This window comes from Neovison vison, chromosome 3 (assembly GCF_020171115.1).
Source record: "Neovison vison isolate M4711 chromosome 3, ASM_NN_V1, whole genome shotgun sequence".
Lineage (NCBI taxonomy): Eukaryota > Metazoa > Chordata > Mammalia > Carnivora > Mustelidae > Neogale > Neogale vison.
The window spans coordinates 139,889,926-139,917,307 of NC_058093.1; the positions used below are offsets into that span (position 1 = coordinate 139,889,926).

The window sequence follows — 27,382 nt, forward strand, 5'->3', positions numbered from 1 at the left end:
GAAAACCAGCTACTGAACAATCGTTATCACATCAAACTTTCTTCTAATACTGGAATGGTTTATTATAGCCAGACGGGACAGATGTGGTGAGTAGGTCCACAGGTGTTAGGACTCAGGAATTCCATCTCTCTCTCTCTCTCTTTTTTTTTTTTCATAATTCATGAGCGACAGAGACAGAGAAGCAGGCACCATAGGGACCAAGGGAGTCCTATGAGGGACTCTATGGCAGGACCCTGAACGCAGATGCTTAACCCACTGAGCCATCCAGGCACTCTCCAGAATTCCACCTCTAAGGCATGTCATGAGGCAGGAAAAAAGATTGTTACTTTTTTTTTTTTTTTTAAGGAAAAAGATTCTTGCAGGTAGGAACTTGGTCCACTCCTCCTACACTCCCAATCACGTGGGAAGGGAATGTTCAATGTTGGAGACCCTTTCCCCCCCCCCAAAGAGGACGGGAGGAGCTCCCGGACAGCACCGCCTCCAGGCCCCGCCCCCCTTGGGGCTCCGCCCACTGATGCCCCGAGTCCGCCGCGGGCTAGCCGAGTGCGGGGGCGGGGCTCACCCTTGCCCCCGGGGTCTCTCGGGCTCCGCCAATCAGCGAGCGCCCTGTTGGCCGTCCGCAGCTCCCGCGCCCCTCCTCCTCCCGCCGGCCTCCGCTTCCTCGAATCCAAGATGGCGGGATCCAGGCAGAGGGGTCCCCAGGCCAGAGTTCGGCCTCTTTTCTGCGCCCTACTGCTGTCGCTTAGTCGCTTCGCCGGGAGCGACGGCATGGGAGGCGACCCTGCGGCTACTGGTGCCGCGGGCACCGCGGCCGGGTCGCCACACCGGCGTTTCGAGTACAAATACAGCTTCAAGGGACCGCACCTGGTGCAGAGCGACGGGACAGTGCCCTTCTGGGCCCACGCGGGGAGTAAGCCGGGAAGGAGGGCGGGGGGCCAGGGTCCCTTCCCCGCCTTGGGTCTCCTCTTCTCTACCCTCTCCCTGCTGCACGGCACTGGCGCGGCGGACCCTTCTCAGCAGCCCCTCCTGCAGGTCGGCTCTGGTCCGCAGGGTTCTCCGCCTGCGCCCGGCTCTTCCCCCCCGTTCTGCCCACCCCTCGTCCTCCTGTCTTCCTTTCTTGGATCTCGCCCCTTCTTTCCGTTCGGTCACGAGGTGTTTTGTTACTTTCCTATACTTCAGGCATTCAGACTCTCTTCTGAGCATCACATTTCACCCTAAACGCCACGTCTCAACGCGAACGCCCCGCAGCCCCACCCCCGGCCATCCCAACCGGAGACCTGTTCGCGGAGCTTCCCTACCTCCTTTCCCGCTCGGTCCTCCCCTGCTGTCTCGTCTCCGGTGCTAGCAATGGTTAATGCGCCAGGGGTGTACCCCCGATGACTCTAGAGGTGGCATATGTTGGTTTTAAAGTAGTTTTTAAGTCTTATGTCCGAGGACATTGTTACACTACTGGAACTACTACACCTTGAATTTGCCTCTTTCAGTGGCTTGGTGTGGTCTTTGATCTTTTCAGTTGTATTAACACGTTATGAAACATGAGTCTCACTCATCCCTTTATTTAGAAGAAGGGATATATTTTTTGGTATTGTTTCTGCACTTAATACATGAAAATAACATTACATATACAGCCTCTTCAGAGTTATAGTTTTTTTTTTAATTGAAAGTAATCTGTGCTCCTTGTTTTATTCCCTTTGTGTGTTTGTCCCTGTTAGTAGATAAGAGAGCCTTGCTAGCCATTTACATACGTGAAAGAAAACGTATCTGTACTTTCTAGTGCTGATGTGTCACTGCTGACTAAGGAATCAGCCCTCACACTTGGCATGCTGTAAGCTCTGTTCAGTGACCATCAGATGCATCCTTTGAAACAAGTGGTAAATGCCTTTTTATGGGGTGAGAAGTTCTCTCATTTTGAGTTCCATTCATTATGTGTAATTAAACAGTCATTTATAAAAGGTTTGTATACCTCGTTTTAGAATGTTGGGCGCTTGAAACAAAATATTCCATTTCCAGAAAGTAATTTCTGAGTAGGAAACACACTCTAAGGAAGGACCATTTCACTGAAATTAATATATAATTTGAAGGTAAAAATTTTAATTTGACTTAATGACCAAGTCATTAAGTATTCAAAGTAGAGTACAATTATTTTGTTTCTCAGCAGGCATTTTCTGTGTGTCCGGTCATTAAGGATATATTGCTGGGCTTTTGTTATCAAGGTAACATTGTTCCTAATACACAAAGATGCTGCAGGTGTACCAAACACAAGTTTTGGGGGTTTTTGGTTTTTGTTTTGGAATGATGCTGAAGTTTTCAATAGTGGTGATGAATTTGCTTACACTTTTTTTCACTTCTGCATCTCTCCCTTGCCTGCTTTTTCTTCTGTCTTTCACACTTAGGCCATGTACATCAGCCAATTAATAATGTTAACTACTCAAATTAGCTAACTTGACTTTCTCTACAGAGCCTATACCCAACTAAGCTTGTCTGCTGCAAAAATGTCAGGTAGTATCCCTGGGTGAATTAAAGTTGTATGGCTAGACGGAACTTGAAATAAAGGGATTCGTGTTTTAGTCCTGACTTTTCTGGATACTGACTCGGAATCTCTGCTGTGAATACCCCTTGCTTTCATTATCGCTGTAACTTTTACAGTCTCACTGTTTTCTTAACTCCATTGATCATTTTTTCCCTTCTCATTTTACCCTGAGATCCACTGTTTACAGCAGTTTTTATAAATAGAGAAATTTGAGATTCAGTTTAAACATGGCCCATTACATTCATCCCTAAATGAAGACCAAATCGATGGTGTTTCGTTTCTTAACTCTAATGGCCTTTTGTACTGTGCGTACACATCCCGGGTTCATAAGGGCACAAAACTGATCGCAGCAGTGTGTGACCCTTGGTGGCTCCCAGAGCTCTTTCACCTCCATTTTCTGATTTGATCATTTGTAGGCAAGGCGAGTGTTCTCTGTCTTAGAGATGAAAAAACTGCTGCTCAGAAAAGTAAGGTTCTTGGAAGGTACATAACTGGTATCAGTAGACTAGAACCCCTATCCAGGTCTTCTGAATCTGTGTCTGCTACTCTTCCCATGAGGCTTGTCCCAGTGTTTTAGTGCTTGAAAGTGTTGGTGACAGTGGCTGATCTTAATAAAGTACGTCAGCTTGTCTTTTGTTAGTTTTTCCTAGCTGTAACGACATAATACAGTTATTTCCCAGAATGGATGTCAGAACTCGTTAATATAATAATATAATAATCTGAGAGGATGTGTTAGAATTGTTCAAACTTAGGCCTGATAGGTGCTATTATAGTATCTAGTTCTGTAACAGGACTAGCTAACATTTTCTGAAATATTTCTATACATTATATGCCTGTGAGGTTATTAGAGAAACAGAATCCCTTGCCTGTAATCAAACAGCTAGTAAGTGGTGGAGCTGGGATTTGAACCTAGCTTGGAGGTGCAAATCACCAGTTTGGGGATCACAGTTCTCTTTGAGAATCTGCTAACACTGAAGAACTGTTTATTGACTTGAAATTCAGTTGACCCTCTCCCTAGAAGAATGCATATATGCACAAAATTTTGCATATAACTTTTGGGATTTTTATGGAAGTGATTGAGCCCAGCCCCTTCATTTTACAGGTGAACATATGGTGAACCCAAGACAGTAAGAATTATTTGCTCAGAGTCACACAGCTGAACTGAGACTAGGAATAAGTCTCTTGATTCCTAGTGGTATGTTCTTTTCACACTGTTTGAGCTTTCTGACATTTGTAAACTGCTAAAATAGTTCACAGTTTAAAAAATAATAATATGCAAGTTTTTGAGATACTTGAAAAAGAATATAATGGGAATCAAATAGTTGATTTGCTTTTTAAGTCATAATTTCCTTCCTCCTGCTCCTTGAATTTTTAATGTATTGCATTGTTAATTTTTTCCCCCAGAAGTATTTCACTATTCAGAAGATGGGGGTGGGAAGGCTGTTAGAAAGCTCTAAAATTTTATTTTATATTATTATTATTATTATTTTTAAAATATTTTTTTATTTCTTAAAATTATTTATTTATTTATTTGAGAGAGAGAGAAAGAGAGCACAAGCTGGGTAAGGGGCAGAGGGAGAAGCAGTCTCTCTGCTGATAAGGGACCTGGCCACAGGGCCAAGACTCTCCTAGGACTCTGGGATCATGACCTGAGCTGAAGGCAGACACTTAACCAACTGAGCCATCCAGGTACCCCAAAAGCTCTAACGTTTTAAAGTTGAAACTACCAGTGTGTAATTTTTTCCTAACAAAATTATTGTACAGGTTACCAAGTTAAAATTAGATCTCTCTAGGCATATGGAACAGTTTGGTGATGGTTCGTTGAGTTTTACCTAATTATAACTTAAAGCTCTTCTTCCTGATTTTTGTTCCAGATGCTATTCCAAGTTCAGATCAAATTCGAATAGCACCATCTTTAAAAAGCCAAAGAGGATCAGTGTGGACAAAGACGAAAGCAGCCTTTGAGAACTGGGAAGTTGAGGTGACATTTCGAGTGACTGGAAGAGGTCGAATTGGAGCTGATGGCCTGGTATGATCATTTCTTTACCTGTGTATCAGTGCATACATATATCGATGCATATGTGTATCAGTGCATATGTGCATCAGTGCATAGACCACTAGCCTCTGAAAGTCCCTTGTTATATATTTACAGGCAATTTGGTATACAGAAAATCAAGGCTTGGAGGGTCCTGTGTTTGGATCAGCTGATATGTGGAATGGTGTTGGAATATTTTTTGATTCTTTCGACAATGATGGAAAGGTATATTTGTTGTCAAAACTATTACCTACTTGAATACATCTGCTAACAAAGTTAGGCTGTGAGAAATACAGCTTATTTAACTAACACTTTTGTCTGGTTAGTAGTTTGAGAAATCTCCAAACTCTAAGCTTTGCGCACTGGCAGTATCGTAGCCAATGAGGTTTATCCGAGGCGCGATTATTGCTAATTGAGAAATCTCCAAACTCTATTTTAAGTATGATGATTAGTCTTGTATGTAACCGGGACTTTGGAAATTTTAAAGCTCCTTGTTCCTGATTTGTCATGCACCAATTGAGGTCGGAATGGAGTTCTAACTTTGAGACTTTGCAGTGACCTCCCTCCGCAGCACCTGTATGTGTGTAGTAATTTTGATGCACAAGCCTGAGTCATTTAGAGGGAGGCAGTGAAACCAGCAGTGTTTAGGATAATAGTCTGTTTTCATGAAAATACCCTGTGCATTACTATTACTAGTTCACATATTAATACCTTTTTATATGTTGATCACTCTTTTTGATCCACCAGTTTCTCTGATGATGTCTTTAGGAGAGCCTAAAATGGTACTTGCGATTTAGTGACATTAACTTGTGCTTTGTTAGCCTTAGGATTGATGATCTTTGTTTCAGCTGGTAGTTTCTCTGTTGATTGTCATGGGTTATTATTAGCAATTTAAAAGATAACTTCAGGGACGCCTGGGTGGCTCAGTTGGTTAAAAGAGAACTTTAATAACTTCTTAAATGCTGACGCATACTAGTCCTCCTGTTACTAAGCTCCCTTGGGTCTCACACTTGTCCCACATAGTCCTCAAATATGTGTTGTAGTTGATCATTCTCTCTCTCTCTCTCTCTCTCTCTCTCTCACACACACACACACACACACACGTCTTTATTGAGGTGTTTAGAGACTGTTTTTGAATGATTATAATAGAGTTTACTAAATTTTTTCTAAATAAGTAGAATCTTTTCTATTAATTACTTAAAAATTTTTAGTCCTAGAATTTTAGAGAAATAAGAGACTTTATAGCACTTCTAGAATGATCTAGAATTCTTTGACCTAAGGACTTTAAAACGAAATACATTCTTTTTATTTTTAGAAAAATAATCCTGCTATAGTAATTATAGGCAACAATGGACAAATCCATTATGACCATCAAAAGTAAGTGTGTGCTTTTTATATTACTTGGTTGCAACAACTTTTTAGAACCCTTGTAAAAAGAGATTATTTCAAGTCTGAATATTTTTCAGATGAAATAAGATTGTTCTTTTTCTTGAGATGTATTTTGTAACTTGGTAGAAAGGTCTTTTTTAAATTTGGTCCTGGATGAAAGTTCATTCTATGGACCACCTCAGATTTCAAACATAAAAAAGACTTGTTTTATTGAACCGAAAACTATGTAATATTTTGAAAGATTTATAAAATGTTCCTGGTTCTTAGTGATGCCCTTAGTCATGTTTCTTTCATCTTTCAAAAATAAAGTTGAAACCCTTGACCAAACTAATGGCTGAGCAATTTACACCACCTCATACATCCTACATGTTGATTTATTTAAAGATTCCCAGTAGGCTACAAAATTTCTAAGTGTTTGGTATATTTATAATGTATCTGAATTAGGTATGTACGTTTTTAATTTTTACATGTTTGTTGTGGGAGGAATTACCTTTGAGCCAGTCAGGAACTGTAAGAAAAGTTACTCATCTGCATTTCCATTTACTGTTTCCTCCTAGTTTATCAAGACCCACTGTGGAGCTATTTAAACCGGAGGTGCCAAGGCCACCTCCTCCTGAGTCTCCTTCCTTTGACTTGGGGTAGAATCTAGGCATATGCATTTTGAAAGCTCCAATGTTAAATAAATAAATAAATAAATAAAAGCTCCAGTGTATTTCGATTCTGCCCTGACATAAAGGAGGATTTTGCCATCATCTCAGAAGAGTAAAACTTTCTTCTTGCTGTCAGCACATTGGCTTCTGATATTATCCATAGTTCTGACAGGAATCAACAGGGAAAAACTTGTGCATTAACTTTGTGTCTTCTGAGTAAGTAACTTCAAATGTCCTAAGACTGTCATAACTTAATAATATATTATCTTTCTGGACGCTGATCATTTTAAGTAGTGAATTTTTAAGTACTGGGAAGCTTTCTGACGTTTTTTGTTTGTTTTGCCTTTCTTCATACTCTAGCGATGGTGCTAGTCAAGCTTTAGCAAGTTGCCAGAGGGACTTTCGTAATAAGCCCTATCCTGTCCGGGCAAAGATTACGTATTACCAGAAAACACTGATGGTAAGTAAGACGCACTTAAGAGATGCTCAAATGAACAACATTCTAGTAGGACTTTTCATTCTGAATCTTTGATAAAAATTAAAGGCATGTAAATTTGGGTATCGGTTTATGTACTCGGTGTTACTCTGAGAGAACAGAAGTGTATTTAGAGCTTGCCCTAAGTAGTCATGTGGTGTTAAAACTTGCCCATAGGTTTGCGTTCATCAGTACATGTTTAAGCATCGAACTTGCTAGATGCCACACATTACACACACATCCGAGCCATCCAAATACGGATCTGACTAAGAGAAAGGTCATTCTCTCCAAAGAGCTGGTAGTCTAGTGGAGGGAAGACACTTGAGTAACATCACTGTGCTAGATGGGAGGTGTGTCACAGCACACTTACCATTCAGGAATCAAGGGGTTAGCATCTTGTAGCTGCAGCTGGGAGCGGAGAAGGTCAGAAACAGTTTCTCAGCGTTGAGCTGCACTGGGAAGGGGAAGGGGAAATTTCTGAGATGGGGTGCGTGTTCCGGGCAGAGAAAACAGGCAGAGGGACTGGTGAAAGCTTGGGGAAAGGCACGTGATTTGGAATGGCTGGGGATAGAGGAGACTCTGGGGAGGGGGGTTGAAAGGTCCATGGGGGCAAGTCACGCAGGCCTCGGGTAGTTTATCCTGTAAGGAACTGCTGAAAGTTGTTTTTTTTGTTTTGTTTTGTTTTTTTAAAGATTTCATTTATTTGTCAGAGAGAGAGAGGCAGAGAGAGCGAGCACAGGCAGACAGAACGGGAGGCAGAGGCAGAGGGAGAAGCAGGCTCCCTGCCGAGCAAGGAGCCCTATGCGGGACTCGATCCCAGGACACCAGGATCATGACCTGAGCTGAAGGCAGCTGCTTAACCAACTGAGCCACCCAGGCGCCCCAACTGCTGAAAGTTTTAAGCAGGAAAGTGAAATGATCCAATTTGTGACTTAGGCAGCAGTGTTCTTAAAATGGCACTTGTGAAAGGAGGCGCTACACTTAGTGGGCCACACCCCGTGCTCTGTCCTTTTAAGTGCAGTGTCTCACTTATTTTTTCCGACATCCCTCTGGGGCAGGCATCCCCATCTTATACACGGGGAAATGGGATGTGGAACATTTTAAGTAACTTATTGTTACTTAACATACCATATTGTTAAGTAACGTATTAACATACCATATTGTTAAGTAACGTACCACGTAAGTAACACAACTGTGGTTTGAACCGGTGCCTTCTTCCCTGCGAGGCTCCACTTGCTGTGTGAGCCAGGGAAAGGGAAGAAGAGAGGAGAGTGACAGGAGGGAGAGACTGTGCTGGGGGTGGGCGGCGGTGTGCAGTGGGGGCTCGGAGATGGGTCCTGGGTTTCTGACCAGGTGTGCAACTAAGCCAGGAAGCGGCACATCTGAGTTTGAGTGAGGAGTGGGAGGGCAGAGGGTTGGTAATGAGTTTAGTTGTAGACAGATTGAATTCAGGGCAATATTTATGTAAAGTGGGTATATCCTGCGGCACCTGGGTGGCTCAGTCAGTTAAGCGGCTGTCTTTGTCTCAGGTCCTGATCCCAGGGTCCTAGAATTGAGCTCCTCAGCGGGGAGTCTGCCTCTCCTTCTCCTTTTGCTGTTTCCCCTGCTTGTGCTCTCTCACTCTGTCTCAAATTAAATAAATAAATAAATAAATAAATAAATAGACTCTTTAAAAAAATAAATAAATAAAGTGGGTATATCCAGCTAGCAGTTTTTCTAATGTCATGGGAACTTTGCTTGTTAAAGGTACCATCAGTGCCTTCATACTAATAAATAAGAAACATCTTGTTTAAATTTTTTTTTCTCCTTTCTCAATTTTTTGGAAGACTTTATATTGGCTCAGTCTTTTTTTTTTTTTTAAGATTTTACTTATTTATTTGACAGATACCGCGAGAGAGGGAACACAAGCAGTCACACCCCCTCCCCAACTGAATGAAGAGAAGCTCACTCCTTGCATGGCAGTCTATTTAATTTAATTTAATTATATTTAATTCCCAACTAGCTGTGGTAAAAATTATAAATTCATCCTATTTGTTTGAGCTCTGACACTGGGGTTTTCGACCAAATCTGGTCCCTCTTCTGTATGAACCATTCAAAGGAAGTCATCATGGTTCCTTGAGTCTTCTATTTTAGAAAGATTTTCATGGAACATTATCAAATATTTCTCTTTAAGCCTTTGACACGTTGTAGGATTAAAAACTTCGAAGTGAAATATCTCATATAATGATGCTAAATAAGTGAGGTTATTTATGGACAGGGGATTACCCTTTATAATAGAGAAAACTGATCCCTTTTTGACGGTTGGTTAGGAGACCAAATATAAAGATCAGTTAGTCATAAATTGACTATTTGAAATTCATTTGATAATGCCTGTTGTAAAAGCTATAGCTGTAGTATGTCTTTTTTTAGGTAATGATCAATAATGGCTTCACACCAGATAAAAATGACTATGAATTTTGCGCCAGAGCGGACAATCTGGCGCTCCCTTCTCAAGGGCATTTTGGAGTATCCGCTGCAACTGGAGGTCTTGCAGGTAAATCTTGACATCTTTTAATGTTACAAGCTCGTGAATTGAGTTTCAGTGGGAACAGTCTACAGGGAGATTTACAGACTTGTCTCCTCTCAGCCTTTTAAGATGAGCTGTACTGCAGAGCTAGTCTTTTGGTATCTTGAATCTGCTCATTTTCTGCTGATAATCTGTAGGTATACAGGTGGCTGGCGCTGTAGACAACTGATGCTTGATATTTAAAGTCAAGGCTGAAATAGGTTAATTGCCAAGTGGTTTAGGATCCTGAAAGTTGTCACAGCACATTTAAGTGAATTTTAAGGAAATATTACTGGGACTAAAGCTTAAACAAGACATATTTACCATTTTTGCCCCACATTTGGTAATAAATGAACTTTTCACATTAATACCATCTTGTGTTTAAAAAGTATATATATCATGCTGTGTTTACAAGGTACGTGGTATAATTATTTATTATTTTCAAATATGTAATTGTTCCTTACAACATCACAAGGAGGGAGAGAGAGGATAGATGGTATTTACCCTAATTTTAGTTAAGTTTGCCAAATCTTACATTAAAGTACGTTATAAATATTACATAGCCAGTAATGGTTAAACCAAGGCAGGACTTAGTTTGAATTTCTGACTCCTGAGTCCAGTGCTCTATCACACTGAACATCTTCTCCTGAGGTTAGGTAGCTTACACACCTAGAGTGTTAGGGTTTTCTCTTTCATCTGGTTGCATATCTCAGTCTTCGTAACAGTGGCAGAAAGCATAGAGATCGCCGGTTGGAATTAATTGCACTTGCTTTGCAGACGGGACTCACCAGGATTGGTATTTTAGGTCAGCATTATCAGGTTTGATCTGCTAAGTGTGTTTCCAGCTTAAGCAGCCTGAAATTAATTTGATTTTTAAAATATGGTTTTAGATTAAGTAAAATTGTTAATATCTGCTATGTGAGGGAAACAGAGATGAATGTTGTATAGAGAGAATCATCATATTATCTGATTGGAATGCTTGGAGAATAAAAGAGGATGCTGTTAGGAATGCCAGGACAGCATGGATAAATCAGGACTGTCCCAGTAAGCCAGGACAAAGCAATGTCACGTTTATAACAAGAAAGTAAGGCAAGTAGTGGTAAGTACTGTAAGAAAGGTTGAGAGTTCCAGAAATACACAAAGAACAGGATTTTGTATCATTTGGCTGGGACACTGCCTATAAAGGAGATTCGTGGGAAGATATGGGAAGATCTTGGTGTCAGGTTTAGGGATTTAGGCTTTCTTTTGATTCCTCATTTGTTTGTTTATTCCTTTATTCCTTATTTATTATTAACCTTTTACCCTTACTTATTAATCACTGTTAATATTCTGGTTTAAGATAAAAGAAAGTGAATTTTAGTTTATTTCTGATGTAAACCTTTCTGGTGAATTTTCATCTCTAAGCTCACAGAACTCCGTTGCCTTTACCGGATGAGAGCTGATTTTTGTTATTTTTCACAGATTATTTTTAAAGCACTGGATCTCTCTAAAGTAACTTCACAACCATAAAAATAATCTATTGTGTAACTTTTTCAGATTTTTTTTTTTTTTAATTTGTAGATGACCATGATGTCCTTTCTTTTCTGACCTTCCAGCTGACCGAGCCTGGGAAAGAGCTGGTAAGTATACACATCTTTTTTTTTTTTTTTTTTTCCCCAAAAAAGTTTATTTCTAGTTTATTGGTATCTCCCTGTAGCTGAAAACTTGGGAGACCCAACTTAGATTTGGGTCTTGTTTCTGCCTGTTATTGCTGTTTAATCTTGTAAAAGTGGCTTAACCTCTGTACCGCTCTGTTCCTTCACTGGTAAAACTGAGACCTTGGTACTGGCCACCTCGTGGTGTCATGGGCATTAAATAAGACCGTGAACTCAGTAAGTGATCATGGCTGGTGCTGCTGTTTTGTTGTAATTATTAGTAGCAAGAGTGAAATGGTTAATATTTTTATGTTAACCTTTCAACTAGTGGTTGAGTAGTTAAAATGAAGGAGGGAAAAAAAAGTATACTGAGGTTTAATATTTTCTTATCTTTTAAATTTTTTTTTAATGATCTATCCCTAAATTCCAAAAAAAGCCTACACCAGATAAAGAAATTTCAGAAAAAGAAAAAGAAAAGTATCAGGAGGAATTTGAGCACTTTCAACAAGAATTGGATAAAAAAAAGGAGGAATTCCAGAAGGGCCACCCTGACCTTCAGGGGCATCCTGGTGAGTTGGAGGAAGTTGTGCTCAGAGCCACATGGGGGTCGCGGCACGCACATTCATCCCATCCTTGAGCTCTTGTCTGGCACATCCAGGCAGTTTCCAGAAGCAATCTATGAGCAAACCTTCTGTCATAAGGCTTGGAGATTGATGTTTCTATCAGTAAGGGTGTGGCTTAGGAAAGCCTTTGGTGGGCAATACTGGGTAAAATGGATGAACAGTAATCCCTCCAAATGTAGGCTCTGTGAGAACAGGGATTTTGTTTTTCTGTTGACTATCCTGACACCCCCCCCCCCAAAAAATGTGACCTAGTAGTTGAGACTCTAAATATTTGTGGAATGAAATCATGTAAAGTTTATGTCTTTCCTTTGAGTGGCACATGTTAGCTTATTAATATAGAGATAATACTGGGAAAATAACAAAAATCTTGTGACAGTAGTATGAAATGATCTCTAGTTCTCCTCCCCTTACTGCTCAGCAGAACTCTGGATTTGAAGATTTTGCAAATTTTAAAATAATTAGTCTAAGCCATTTTTGAACTTAAAAGTGTGCTGTGGGTCAAAAATAAAACATGAGAAGTCCAAGTAGAGTAGTTTTATATTACCTGCTAAGTTTTATCTGGATTGTTCCACCAGCACAGATGATCGAAGCTGTATTTAATAACGCCATAGCTAGCTTTTGTAGTCCCTATAGTATGTGGTTCTCTGAATGATCAATAATATAAATCAGACTTAATGACGATAAAAATGAAAAATGAATTTAATTCTCTTCTTGGATTTGTTTTAAATATCACACATGATTCGTGAGTATATCCTGAAGCTGTAGTAAATGTTTGAATGAAATGATTTTCAGCACAGTCAGTTTTACAAGGGAAATCTGCTTTCTCAACTCCATTATTAAATTTATTACCTAAGTGAAAGGCACAGATTTTAAAAGTATAGTTTGATGAGTTATGACATACTTGTATACCCACTTAATTATCACTCAGTCAACACACAGAATATTTTTACCACCCCAGGGTGTTCACTCATGCGTCTTCCAAGTCAGTCCCGCTCCGCAGGGACAACCACTATTCCTGATTCTAGTGGCTTAGATTAGTTTTTGCCTTTTCATATAAATAGAATCATAGATTTGAAAGAAAATTATTTTTAGGTGAAAAACGTTTTTTTAATTTATAATAGGTATTCAGCCACCAGACGTGGCAAAAAGCTTATAGTAATTTTGTCATGATTGAATTGACTACCTGCATGTTTACTATTGAGGAGTTCATACCACTGGAGTAGATCATATTGGTGATGTCCTAATTTTAGTTTATACTTATACTTCAGTCACTTACGGTATTGCAAAAACTACACATGTCGGTGATTTTGATCATTTTAATTTGCAATTTCCATTTCAGCGGATGAAATATTTGAGAGTGTAGGAGACCGCGAGCTGAGACAGATCTTCGAAGGACAGAATCGTATCCATCTTGAGATCAAGCAGCTGAACCGACAGTTAGATATGATTCTTGATGAACAGAGAAGATACGTCTCTTCGTTGACAGAGGAGATCGCTAAAAGAGGAGCAGGAATCCCAGCCCAGCAGGGACAGGTGAGCTTTCCAGACAGGCGGGTGTGCCTTAGGTAGCCTCTGATGGAGGAGGAGGCACAGAGGAAAGAAAGGGTACTCTGCCTTGTGCTCCTACGGAACTGGGTTCTTCTGTTTTCCCTCTAGATCACCCAGCAAGAGCTGGATACCGTTGTGAACACTCAGCACGAGATCCTGAGACAAGTAAACGAAATGAAGTAAGTGTGCAGAAGTCATGTCTGAGTGTTAGGTGATACATTTATCCGAAATCCATGACTTCTCTCTCCCTCTGTACAAGCACATGATTATTGTAAGAATTCCACAAAAGGATAAGAATCACATTCTAGATTCAGTTTATAAATCAGGGAGTGGAAAGTACGGGAACTTTTGATGTTCAGAAACTGCCAGTAGGCCTAAATCTTTGAGTTGTTCTAGATCAGAAGAGAAAAAATGCTTTAGCATCTTTAAAAAAAATACATTTGTTATAGCTACTTGAGACGAGTATTCATGCATTTCTAAAATAAAAAGAGTATGTGTAGGGGCGCCTGGGTGGCTCAGTGGGTTAAGCCTCTGCCTTCGGCTCAGGTCATGATCTCGGGGTCCTGGGATCGAGCCCTGCGTTGGGCTCTCTGCTCAGCGGGGATCCTGCATCCCCCCTCTCTCTGCCTGCCTCTCTGCCTACTTGTGATCTCTCTCTCTCTCTGTCAAAAAGAAAAAAGTAAAAAGAATATGCGTAGTAGTATCTGTGAAAAATTCTAGAAGGGTAAGCATGCACAGCATTGTAGAACTGTGATACCAGCACAGGAACTTCTTTGTGACGGAATGGTGGAATGGAACCGTTTCCAAGGAAGCGTGCCATTGTGACTGCCTCTCTTCCATTCCATCTTGTACCCTAAGAGAGACTGGACAGAGTTGGAACAGAGAGGAGTTACTGTGTCCTTGGAACTTTGAATAAGCTGCTAAAAAGTATTCACTTACACAGATAATTAACCGCTTTCAATGCCTAGAGTAGAGAAACAGCCAAAGTGTTACATTTTATAAGCTCACTTTTTAGAGCATTGCACCAACCAGTACAACCCTTGACAAACAAGAATGTCAAGGTGAGTTCTTTAGCACTGGAAAATTAAACAGTATGGGGTTAAACAGAAGGTGATAATATCCGCACCTAGAGATTAAAGGCAGCCCCACTTGTAACTGCAAATTTGGACTTCTTTTCAGTTGTACTATCTGACATTTTAAAAAATCTTTAAGTTGTAAATTCATGATTAAAATACTCACAATTCTAAATGAATGAATTCTTTCAGAAATAGGGGCACTTGGTGGCTCAGTCAGTTAAGGGTCTGCTTTCGGCTCAGGTCATGATCCCAGGACGCTGGGATCGAGCCCCGCGTTGGACTCTGCTGACCGGGGAGTCCGCTTCTCCCTTTCCCTCCGCCTGCTGCTCCCCCTGCGTGTGCTGTCTTGCTTTCTCTGTCAAATAAATAAAGTCTTTTAAAAAATTTTTTTCGTAAATTTCATAAATGGATCATTTGATATTATTTTTTGAAATCTTTATTTTGATCTAATTTTAAACTTTAGACATTGCAAAAATAGTACAATTTCCATATATTCCTCGCCACCTTCCCCTAATGTTCACAATTTACGTAACCGTAGCACAAGTTGTCAGAGCCAGGAAATGAAGAGCGGTACAGTACTATTAACTAAACTAATGATCTTACTCAAATTTCACCCATTTTCCATGCATGCCCTTTTTTCTGTTCCAGGACCATGTCCAGCAACATGCATTGCATCTAGTTCTATCTCTTCAAACTTCTGCAGTCTGAAGTAGTTCATCTCCTCTTGTCTTTCACGACCGTGACAGTTTCTGTCAGTTCTTTGGTCCACTGGCTCCTGATTTGGGGTCTGGCTGGTGCTGACTCATGATTGGATGGAAGTTCTGTGTTCTTCACAAGAACACAACACTGTGTCATGTTCACGATGTCAGTATGGCTTACTGCTGTTGACACTGGCTGGGGTCACTTGGTTAAGGTGGTTCCTTTCTGCTTTCTGTACTTTAAAGTTACTGTCCTTCCCTTACTGCTTAAATACATTTTGGAAAAGGAACTTTGGGACTATGTAAATAATGTAAATATCCTGTTTCAGTTTAAACTTTTGCTTGCTAATTGTAGCGTCCATTGATGTTTTGTCTGAAACAAAAATGAAGTGTTTCCCAAATGCTGAATTTTTTTTTTTCTATTTCCATCATTCCTTCCCATGCGTTCATTGGAATTCTGTAAGGACTGGGTCTCTTCTGCCCCATTTATTTATTTTAATCAATTATTTATGTCGTACGGGCTCATGGGTATGTATTCTGTGGGTCGTGGTCCCATACTGTCATTATTTACTGCGCAGACGGTTCTGCTCCGGTGATTAAGAACTCCTCCAGCTTGACTCCTGTGTTCGTTCAAAAAGCTCCCATCTTTTTTTAAAGCATTTCTTCACTTTCTGGTGCTACACCGTGTTTCAGGCTCATTTTGTGTTTTCTCTGCCCCAGCTCTAGAATCAACCACTTCTCTGGTGAGCCCTGGATCCTTGTATTAAAGAAGAGTATTTAGAAACCCAAGATCTGGACAGTAGGTGTGCTCACTGTCCCTGCGATGCCACTGCTCCTAGGCCCTCTCAGTGGACAGAGCTGGGAATATGTGAATGTCTACTCACCCACTCCGACCGCATATCTTTATTTTTGTGCCCATCACTCTTATTTGTATTAAAAAGACCCTGAGATTATCTAGACTCTTTGGATTCTGGTTGGACTAGACTAGGTTGAACATTATAGGTTGATTTTCACCTTCTTCTTTCCTTCTTTGAAAATTCTTTCTCCAGGAGGGAGAAACCTATTCTTTATTCTCTAAAATGTATTTACTTGCTTATTTTTTTAAGATTTATTTATTTATTTGACAGAGCACAAGCACGGGGAGCGGCAGGCAGAGGCAGAGGGAGAAGCAGGCTACCCGCTGAGCAGGGAGCCCAATATGAGACTCAATCCCAGGTCTCTGGGATCATGACCTGAGCCAAAGGCAGATGCTTAAAACTGACTGAGCCACCCAGGCGCCCCCGTTTGCTTGCTTTAGTGTGCACATAATATACCCATAAAGTAGCTTCGAATTGTTAACTCCCATCCCTCGGAGAAATACACTCACTGATGGGCTTCCATAAAGGTCCTTTTGCATCTAACCTTACAGTTGGTGACGCAGACGCTGTCTTCCAGGCAGGTGCTTAGTTCAGTTCTCTCCCCGCTCTGTTCAGTACAGTTATGATCTGCATTTATAGTACAGCTCGGTTCTTTGTTAGCATTTGTATTTTTCCTACATCCTGGCCGCTTTTAATTGTGTATATTTGGGATATATGAAGGTTTTATGAATGCGATGGTTCTGAGGAGTTCTGAGTCGAAATGTATGTGTTCACTAAAGTGTCTGTCACTCCCTCCTCAACACTAACTACCACACCATTCCCATCTCCCCCCATTCTAGCCTGTTCCCACCCGCCCCCCACTAACCTATCCCATTCATTTCTGGTTTGTTCTTCCTGTACTTTGTCTGCACGTGTGTATTTTCTTAGATCCCCTTCTTTCTTACATGAATATTACTGTATTCCAGATACTTTGTTCTTTGCTATTTTCACATACCAGTGGTACAGAACGTCTGAAGAGTCAGTGAGTGGTTAGTAAACCCTAGCCATCTGGCTGTATAATGCGTGAAAGCACTTACTTAGAGTAGTTAGCAGTCCTCATAAGCTCCCACTTGCTAACTGAGAATGAATGTCGCACGCACTGTACGTGAAGGTGAAAACTGAGCGCCGATGTCTAAATTTGTCCTCTAGAGCTTTTTTCCTTCTGGATTAGGCTTTAGGAAAAAAGCTGTAAAGAAAGGAATTATTTGTCTTTGGAGTGGTTGGTTTGTGTCTGTGGATTTTCATATTCTTAGAGAATCATAGAGTTGAGTTTTTTTTAACCAGAAGCATGTGGTACAACCCCCTTCAGTTTACAGAGAGAGATAAAAAGGCCCTGACTGGTAAAAGGTCCCAAAATAAAAACAGAAGTAATTTCATCATCTGCTCACTTTCAGCTGCAGTTTGTAGCAGACCGGAAAGAAGGTCTTACCAGTTTTTATTTTCATTTTAGACATTTTCTTTTTTTTTTTTTTTTTAAAGACTTTATTTACTTATTTGACAGAGATTACAAGTAGGCAGAGAGGCAGGTAGAGAGAGAAGGAGGAGGAAGCAGGCTCCCTGCCGAGCAGAGAGCCCGATGCGGGACTCGATCCCAGGACCCCGAGATCATGACCTGAGCCGAAGGCAGCGGCTTAACCCACTGAGCCACCCAGGCACCCTCATTTTAGACATTTTCAAACATACGAAGAAGTTGAGCATAAAAACCATCCTCATCCCCCATCCCCCAGTTGCAACAGTTATTAATAACTGGATGTCGTTGGCCTGCACTGTTCAGGATGAAGTACCCCCATTAGCCCCTCCAAAATTTTAGTGGCGGTCATGGTCAGAGCCAGAATCCCTCATTTCCAGAGAGAGTAATGGGTGGTACTCTCACTGTAAACTTCCATCTCTGTTGTTTGTTTGTTTGTTTGAAGATTTTATTTATTTGAGAGAGAGAAAGCACAGGAAGGGTAATGGGCAGAGGGAAAAGCAGGCTCCCCACTGAGTAGGGAGCCCAATGTGGGGCTCTATCCCAAGACTCTGGGATCATGACCTGAGCAGGAGGCAGACGCTTAACTGACTGAGCCATCCAGGTGCCCCTTAAGCTGTAGTTTTATAAATTATTTTCCAGAGGCACCTGGGTGGCTCGTCAGTTGAGTGTCTGCCTTTAGATCAGGTCCTGATCCTGGAGTCGCAGGAATGAGTCCCTCATCTGCTCAGTGGTGGGGGGGTCTGCTTCTCCCTCTGCCCCTCCCCCCAACTTGTGCTCGCTCACTGTCTCTCTCTCTTGTCTCTTTCTCTCACATAAATAAAATCTTTTTTTAAAAAATCGTTTTTTAAAGGATTTTATTTATTTATTTGACAGAGAGAGAGATCACAAGTAGGCAGAGTAGCAGGTGGGGTGGGGGAGCAGGCTCCCTGCTGAGCAGAGAGCCTAATTTGAGGCTTGATCCCAGGACCCTGACATCATGATCTAAGCCAAAAGCAGAGGCTTAACCCACTGAGCCACCCAGGCTTCCCTAAATAAATAAAATCTTTTAAAATACTATTTTCCAATCCTGAATATGATTCAATATTTCTAAATACTGATTTTTTAAAAATAACCTAACATTGGGCTTTGAAGTGTATCTAACCTTTTGAAAAATGTGACTAAAAAAACCAATTTTCTAGCAACTTTCTTGTCTAAAGGGATTTTCTGTTTTAGGAATTCCATGAGTGAAACCGTTAGACTGGTCAGCGGCATCCAGCATCCCGGGTCTGCCGCGGGCGTTTATGAGTCAACCCAGCACTTCAACGACATCAAAGAGCACCTGCACATCGTGAAGCGGGACATAGACAACTTGGTGCAGCGAAACATGGTAAGCTCTTGGCCTCTGCTGCTGTCACCATCAGTCTCCCTTGGTCAGAAAAGAATGAACACATATTTACTGGAAAATACGTTTTACTTAATACTAATGTTCATTTTTCATATTCAAGGTAGAATTATTCCATGTGATCCCGACGTCTTTATATTCCTTGTTTCCATACCCTATTGAATAGAATTTTTTTAAGGATTTTATTTATTTGAGAGAGTGAGTGAGTGTGGGGGGAGGGGCAGAGGAAGAGGGAGAAGTTGATTTCCCCGCTGAGCAAGGAGCCCGATGTGGGGCTCGATCCCAGGACTGTGGAATCATGACCTGAGCCGAAGAGGCCAGATGCTTAACAGACTGAGCCACTCAGGCGCCCCTCCATACCCAGCTGAATAAAATCTTTTAAAAATAAATTGCTGTTCCTCTCATTGGAGCTGTCAGCCCCAGACTTTTGTTTTCTAGGTTTTTTCTGTAAATTTTCTTTTTTTAAAAATGGCTCTTGGGGCACCTGGGTGGCTCAGTGGGTTAAAGCCTCTGCTTTTGGCTCAGGTCATGGTCCTGGGATCGAGCCCCGCGTCGGGTTCTCTGCTCAGCAGGGAGCCTGCTTCCCTTCCTCTCTCTGCCTGCCTCTCTGCCTACTTGAGATCTGTCAAATAAATGAATAAAATCTTTTAAAAAAAAATGGCTTTTGTTATCAGTAGTGATGTCTTTAAAGAGCTTTAGAAAGGTGAACGTCTCTTGACGCTTCACTGAGACAGGCGCTGGGTAGCTCCACTTCTCTGTCTGGGCTGTGAGGACGCGCAGGTCTGACACTGGCTGACTGGTAGCCTCTTTCTTTAAGCAAGATTCTTCTTTTTTCCAGCAGCTCTTCCTCTCTTACTTTGTTCACTTTTTTAAAGTTTTTATGTTTGGTTGGTTTGGGTTTTGGTTTACTTTATCAGGCCTTTTTTTTTTTTTTTTTTTAAGTAAAAGCCCCATCTACATTTTTAGAGATTGGCCATAAATATTAAAGATAGATAACATGTTCTCAGAGTTTAATATGCATAAGAGACAGTATTAGACAATAGACCTTTGGTACATGGAAGTTTTTCAGTTTTAAGTTTTTCTTAACTAACTTACTGGTTTCTAAAACCCTTACAAAATTCACAAATGCTTGTAGCATTTGCCTCTTCCCCTTCCAGTCCAATCTCCTTGAAATGGCCAACGCTAAGAATCTGATGTGCAGCAACCCAATCAGAAATGCTAGAGAGGGGCGCCTGGGTGGCTCAGTGGGTTAAGCGTCTTCCTTCGGCTCAGGTCCTGATCTCAGGGTCCTGCGATCGAGCCCCGCATCGGGCTCCCTGCTCAGGAAGGAGCCTGCTTCTCCCTCTCTCCTTCTGCCTGCCTCCCCCTGCTTGTGCTCTGTCAAATAAATAAAAATCTTAGAAAAAAAAGTGCTAGAGAAATGAACAGAATGTTCATGAGAAAAGCTTGTACCATATATGAAAAGATGCTGAGCAGCTTAAATAATAAGAGAAATAAAAAATAAAACTCGCCTGTGATACCACACCTGTTTGACAAAAAGCCAAAGTCTGACAACACACTCCATTGCCAAGGCTTGAGAAGAACTCATTAAGCACATTGCTGGAGGGAGAACAAGCTGGCCTAACCCTTAGGAAGGAGAATTTAATAATGTATAGTAAAAATACACATTCGTTTGCCTATTTAACCTAGCATTTTTCACAGATACACTGGCCAAAAAAACCACCATACCTACAGGCACCTGGCTGGTTCAGTTGGTTAAGCATCCGACTCTTGATTTCGGCTCACATCATGATCTCGGGGTCATGGGATCGAGCCCCTAATTTGGCTCCGTGCTCAGCGGGGAGTCTGCTTGGGATTCTCTCCCTCTGTTCCTCTCCTGACTCCAACGTGTGCACTCTCTCTGTCCCTCTCAAATAAATACATCTTTAAAAAACAACATACGTACTGGTATGCTCAAGGCCGTTCTTGCAGGACTATATGGAATAGCTCTAAGATGGGGCAGATTGGATTGGTAATTATGAAGCCAGCCGTTTGCATAATTACACTCAATGTAAATTTCCTATAAATTTGTATCTAGATTAAAGCTCAGATGATTGAAAGAAGGCTAACTTTCACACTTGTGCTCTTTGGGGGGACTGTAGTTTCTCAGTCCACTGTTTCTTGCTTTTCTTAATATAAACAAACTGTGATGAAATCTTCCCCTTTTTTACAGGTAGTAGCAGACTGTATCTTCTCCCTGCTTTCTTTCACTTACCAGTGTGGTCGTAGTGGGGCACAGACACTCCTTATTCCTCTTACAGCTGCATGAACCCCATTATGTGACTGTATCATGGTTTTATTATTTCTCATGAGAAGTCAGTCTTTTGTTTCTCTGTACTCTTTTTTTCTCTGCTTTTAAGATTTTCTTTCTTATGTTGATTTTAAACAGTTTGATAATTACATGCTTTGGTTTTGTTTTCTTTCTCCTCTGCTTGGGGTTTAATATCTTGGTTCTGTGAGTTTATAGTTGTCATTAAATTTGGGAAATCTTTAGCCTGAGCACAGCCTTCCGCAGGGCTTGATCCCACAACCCTGAGATCATGACCTGAGCCAAAACCAAGAGCCCTATGCTCAACTGACTGAGCCACCCAGGCGCTCTTTCTGATTTCCATTTCAGTTTCTTCTCTGATCCATGGATTTGAAGTTGTCTTTCTTTGGCCTTCCCCCTGCCCCCCACTGCCCAAAAAAATGCTGATCCCATCACTTCTTGCCATCTTGTTCATTGCCTTTGCCTTCAGACGGATGTCGTTTTATTTTTTATTTTTATTTTTTATTTTTTTAAGATTTTATTTATTTATTTGTCAGAGAGAGAGGGAGAGAGAGCGAGCACAGGCAGACAGAGTGGCAGGCAGAGGCAGAGGGAGAAGCAGGCTCCCTGCCGAGCAAGGAGCCCGATGTGGGACTCGATCCCAGGACGCCGGGATCATGACCGGAGCCGAAGGCAGCTGCTTAACCAACTGAGCCACCCAGGCGTCCCCGGATGTTGTTTTAGATTGGATTTGTTTCTAGCTCTGCTAGTTGTGTTCTGCTAGGAGGCTGGTCCGTATTACCCAGTGTACCTTCCCGGAAGCCCTAATACCTTATATGTTATGTGCAGTGTTCTATCTTTAAAAGTTTTTAAAAAATAACTATTATCCTTCAGGAAAGAAAGTTAATGTGTTGTTAACTAACTTTCCTGAGGTCCTTAACTATTCAGTAGGAAGAACTTAGGTCTTTAACATGTAATCTTGTTTCCTTTATATTTTTGGATACTGCCTTTCTTACCTATATTTTTATGTATGTTTTGGATATTCCTATTTTGCAAATAGGAGTTAAGAGTTTTCTTAATGACCATTACCTGTCATCCAGAGTGTCGTGGTCTGTTCCCTGAGTTCTGTTTGAGGCCCGTTTTCCCCGGCTGTGCGCAGCGGGGCACAGGCTGGTTCTGGGGCAGGCGCACGCGCAGTGCGGAGTGCTGTCCCGCAGGTGCAGACCGCTGTCCCGCAGGTGCAGACATGCCGGGAACAACTGACCCGACAAACCGTTCTGTCGGGATACCGTGATTGAGTCTTTGCCCCGGTATTTAATTGCCCCCTTAAAACAGAAAGAATACCCATGGAAATAGGAAAAGAAACTTTTTTTTCTTTTAAGATTTTATTTATTGACAGCGAGCACAAGCAGGGGGAGCAGCAGGCAGAGGGAGAGGGAGAAACAGGCTCCCCCCTGAGCAGGGAGCGCAATGTGGGGCTCCATCCCTAGGACCCTGGGATTATGACCTGAGTGGAAGGCAGATGTTTAACTGACTGAGCCATCCAGGCGCTCCAAAAGAAACATTCTTCAAAATTCTGATTAGTAATATTGACTGCTAGGAGGTTGGGGAGGATGGGGGCTAAGAAGAAGCCATTGTATTTGTCAGGCAGTTCCTTGAGAATAAAGGGGATACTATTAATAATAATAATAATAATCAGTGTAGTACAGCAAGGATAAACTGGGTGTGTCCGGGGAATTTGTGGTCCGTGACCATCAAGAACATAAACAGTCATTATCACTGTGCTGAAGATTCGAGCCAGACAGCAGTGTGTTAGTGACTGGGTCGTGAAGGCGGAGGCCTTCCTGTGTCAGCTACTCTTCCAGAAAGTTCGGTGGTAGGGGCGCCTGGCGGGCTCAGTCAGCACAACATGCGGTTCTTGATCTCAGGGTCGTGAGTTTGAGTCCCATGGTGGACACAGATATTACCCAAAAAAGTAAACAAGTAAGCTTTATTTTAAGAAAAAAGTGGTAAAAGTTAAGAGGATGGAAGATATTTATGGGACAAATAAATAAAAAATCTTGAGTTTATGTAGTTAACCATGAATTTTATGAAGATTTCACATTTATCTCTTTTTCTAAAATACCAGTTTGACTAATTGTAATAGTTTTTTGCCTTATAGCCATCAAATGAAAGACCAAAATGCCCAGAGCTGCCACCATTTCCATCATGTTTATCTACGATGCACTTCGTTATATTTGTAGTGGTACAAACGGTGTTATTCATTGGTTACATCATGTATAGGTAAGTCTCTGAAATTTGACTCAACATCTTTCTGTATTTGTTTAATTTGTAAACACTTCAAGTAACCTACATGTGTAACAACTTCCACTACTTGTAAAATTCAGTTTAACCCAAAGCAAGTAGTATTTCTAGTCTTTCAGACATGTGGGAATGCATCGGTAGAAGTATGTTTATCTTAATGGGATGTATACTTCAGAAGGCAATGTGTATTTCAATTCTAAGCAATCCTGAGTCTTACTGAAGTAAAATGTATAGAACTTTCAGGGTTTTTTTCTTCTTTTTCCTTAGGACTCAGCAAGAAGCCGCTGCCAAAAAATTCTTTTGACCACTTTTTTCATATGTGTACATCATGTATGTATATACAAAATGTTGTCTTTTTGAGGGAATTGAAGTATTTAAATTGCTTCATAGTCTAAATTATTAAATTTTGTATAAAATGACTGTTTAAACATTGATTTGCAGTAAGAATAAACCTTAAAACAAAGACAACCACATGTAAATTTGTGCATAGTACATAAATCTATTTAAATTTCAGTGAATTTCTGGCCAGTAGAATACAGCCACTGAACAGAATATTGATAAATAAGATGGTAAATAATAGAAACTAGGGGCAGCCCCAAGATGTGAAATTTACCCCTTAGTCTCCAGTGTTGGAGGTTTCTTTATTTAACATAAATACACTTGCCTTCCTAACCCCCAAACTATGTGGTATAACTTAGAGCTCCCCATCACGTTTATCTTACAACCAGAGTCTTTTGTTAGAGGTCAGAGTTTCCTACTCTGAGACCCAGTCCAGCAGTCCTTTTATCCAATGCAGTTCCCTTTGAAATCAAAGAATATTTTGTCTGAGAGCTTTAGGACCTAGGTAACAGGCTTCAGAATGTTGAAATATCTTTCCCTCTGATTATCAATGATACATTTCACTTTTAAAGGAAATTTTGGGGGAAAATTAATAGCTGCTCTTTGCCTGAAAAACCATTTAGGTGAAAATGTTCCTCTGATCATGGTTTTCATGGTTTTGCGTGGTAATGTGCTCAGCTCATGCCCACTCATATTCGTGAACGTCTCCATGCCAACAGCATCAGTTCAACAGTATGAACATCATTTTGGGATTTAAGTTTGTAACTTAAGGAGCGTTTCCCATTTTGTATAGCATGTAAATGCAGCCCAGATTGCACGTCCTGGGGAGAGTTTTAAGTTCACTAAAGAAAACCCCACCACTGAGTTTTGGTTACATCACTTCATATTAATCTGGTGTCGTTTAAATCAAGGAGACTGGAGTAGAAGCAGTGTAGACGTTTGAAGACCAAATTTGAAAAACAGAATTAACACTTCTGATTTCTTCTTCTTCTTTTTTTTTTTTTTTTTTAATGCCAGAACTAAGGATATTGTGAAGCACTTGTTAGGAAGCTTAACCTTGAAATGTCAGACTGCAAGGGGTCGCTGTAGTGTTTGTGCATACTGGTCCTCAGTGTTACAGAATCAGTCCGGAAAGGACATTTGAACATGCAGACTTCATGTTTTCACAGCTGATGTAGACCTGTGTTTTTGCTGACTTCAAAATACTTTTATCTCTTTTAGCTAAGTTGTTATCTTTCATTTGTCATAGAACCCAGAGTAAGAAATTACAGTGTTGTATAAAACAATACCATTTCATTCTTCTAAACCTTCATAAATTTGTTCTCCAACGTCATTTACAGACTGGGCTAACCGCCTAAAATCTGTACAGAGACTCTGAGGAACTCTGCATTGTAGCAGTACCTCCTTCGTACTATGTACGCAGACAGCCCTAGCGTTGCTTTCCGTGTTAGCGTTGATCCCGGAATGCTGAGTAAGAATGTTCTAATGACTGCTCGCTCTACTTCAGTCACTTTAACAGAGAAAATGCTTCTCTGGTGTTTCTCTCCTTTGTGGTATTCACATTTTGAAATTCATGTTCCAGAGACGCCATCACAGAATTTGCTCTTAATCTGTGGAAAAACAAAACAAAACAAAAAAACCTTCAGAAGAATATTTAAGTTGTGGGCTGTGAAAGTTGGGAAATCCTCTTGATAAAAGACTGCAAAATATCCAGTGTTACGAAATCCATTGTCATGTGTGCCTGAACAGACTAAGGGGACACCCGACGTATGAATGCGGTGGACATTGTTCAGGCTACAGTTGGGAGAGGAATTGTGCTGACCGTTACTAATTCAAGCGGAGAGAGCTATTACGAAATGCATGAATCTTTATCTTTTTTACCTAGTAATTTAATTTACTAGAAGATCACTCATAAAGCAGTTCGCACAGGCTGTTCATTGTATTATTTGAAATTCGGTTTATTTTCCTCAAAATCATTCGCTTTAAGTAGCTCATTTCTGAAGAAAAATGTCTGCTCTGTGGAAAAATCAATCACTGCCAGGATTCTTTCATTTCTGTACTATTTTGTATAATTAAATTTGTTACCTTCTCTCACACCAGCAAGTATTTTACCAGGTGCCTTGGACTAAAACAAAATTGATTTTAAAATTTTAATGTTGAGTCATCGTGCCTGCGATGCCACTTTAAAAAAAAAATCCAATGCCATAATGGCTAATACTTTTTTTTAATGTACCTGTTTGTGTTCTAATTGTTTAAATGTTTTATTCAGCTTAAAACTTTACTAAGAAGACACGAACCATCAACAATGTTTTGTTCTGTATTAAAGGGACATCAGTGTTTCTCAGAGTGTGGTTCATGGACCGTGTGGGTCATACTGTGCTTGTGAAGATTAGGATTCCGGGCCTCCATTCTAAAGCACCTGAATCAAAATTCAGAGACGGGGCTTCAGAATATCACTTTTCAGCAAGCATGTCAGGTGGTTCTGAGCACAGTAGTGTCTGAGAACCATTAACATGGGGAGTGGAAAAAAAGTATTGTGTGTTCTGTTGGTTTAAAGCTGAGCAGAGAGCACAATATATCATTTTCATTGTCGGTGATGTTAGCACATGTGCACGGTTCCTTTTCTTCTTGCAGTGTTCTTCCTCCTAAAATTCTTGGTTTCTTAACAACCACAAACTAAACCCAGATTGTTGCCTGTAGCTCTTGGTACTTTGGTTGATGGCTTTTAAGCTTAGAGAATCATCGTCAGATCATGACTAAGCCATGAAAACTCCCATCTCAAAGTCTGCCTGCTAAAGCTTTTTGCTTTCTTGATTGCGATTTCTGTGACATTTTATCTCAGACAATTGTACTTTTTTGATAACTTAGGGAAAACAAATTACTTGAATAAGGGATCGCCTGACCCAATGAGTTGCAGAGATACAATCTTTGTAAAGAACTTAAATAACAGTTGTGAATATTAAGATGTGATTATCTTTTCCTGTCCATGTGCTTATTGCAGGGAGATCGTGAATAAATAATTATACAGGGGATTTTTTTATTTATAAGATCTAATGTAAAATCACCACTTGCAACTTTTTAGATCTGTACGTTGCCTATTTAATATATTTCTTTTAAAGTTAAGGGTTTTCTATCCACTGTTAATTTCAATTGGATAACATTTTGTCAAGTGTTTTTTTTCTGATTGTTATTTGATGCTAGCTGGAATTCAAGAAATGACATTGACCTTATTCAAATAAAGAAATATTTTAGTAAATTTACTTTTTCCTTCATTGATCTCGGGTAGTAAGTAGTCCTTTATTTTCCAAGTAGGCCCAGGTTGTGATCCTGTCTGGTTTGTCATTTGCTACATGCTGTGCCCTGCGTGGCCTCCCACATGCAGCAGAACACGTGGAAGCAGAAAAAGAGAAGTTGGAATGATAAATGGGTACAGCTTACCCTTGCTGGTAATGACAGACACCAACTAATTAAGGTGGTGCATTTGATGTTTTCACCTCTGAT

At 40.7% G+C, this 27,382-nt stretch overlaps 1 protein-coding gene and 1 pseudogene across 3 annotated transcripts; both read left to right on the forward strand.

Moving 5' to 3' along the window:
* Positions 1 to 633: 633 nt before the first annotated feature.
* LMAN1 (lectin, mannose binding 1) lies at positions 634 to 27,137 on the forward strand. Of its 3 annotated transcripts, none has more exons than XM_044242881.1 (14): positions 634 to 910; positions 4,405 to 4,559; positions 4,683 to 4,790; positions 5,881 to 5,942; positions 6,965 to 7,064; positions 9,489 to 9,612; positions 11,185 to 11,243; positions 11,695 to 11,827; positions 13,221 to 13,414; positions 13,538 to 13,608; positions 18,783 to 18,936; positions 23,400 to 23,521; positions 23,810 to 23,872; positions 24,899 to 27,137. In XM_044242881.1, the coding sequence occupies exons 1-13, from the start codon at positions 673 to 675 to the stop codon at positions 23,844 to 23,846; spliced, it is 1,557 nt and encodes a 518-aa protein (XP_044098816.1). In that variant the 5' UTR covers positions 634 to 672; the 3' UTR covers positions 23,847 to 23,872; positions 24,899 to 27,137. The 3 variants fall into 3 exon arrangements, with proteins under 3 accessions (XP_044098816.1, XP_044098817.1, XP_044098815.1); XM_044242882.1 differs by having other exon boundaries at positions 25,464 to 27,137; XM_044242880.1 differs by having other exon boundaries at positions 23,810 to 27,137.
* On the forward strand, positions 4,917 to 5,098 carry LOC122903724 (annotated as a pseudogene).
* Positions 27,138 to 27,382: the final 245 nt, after the last annotated feature.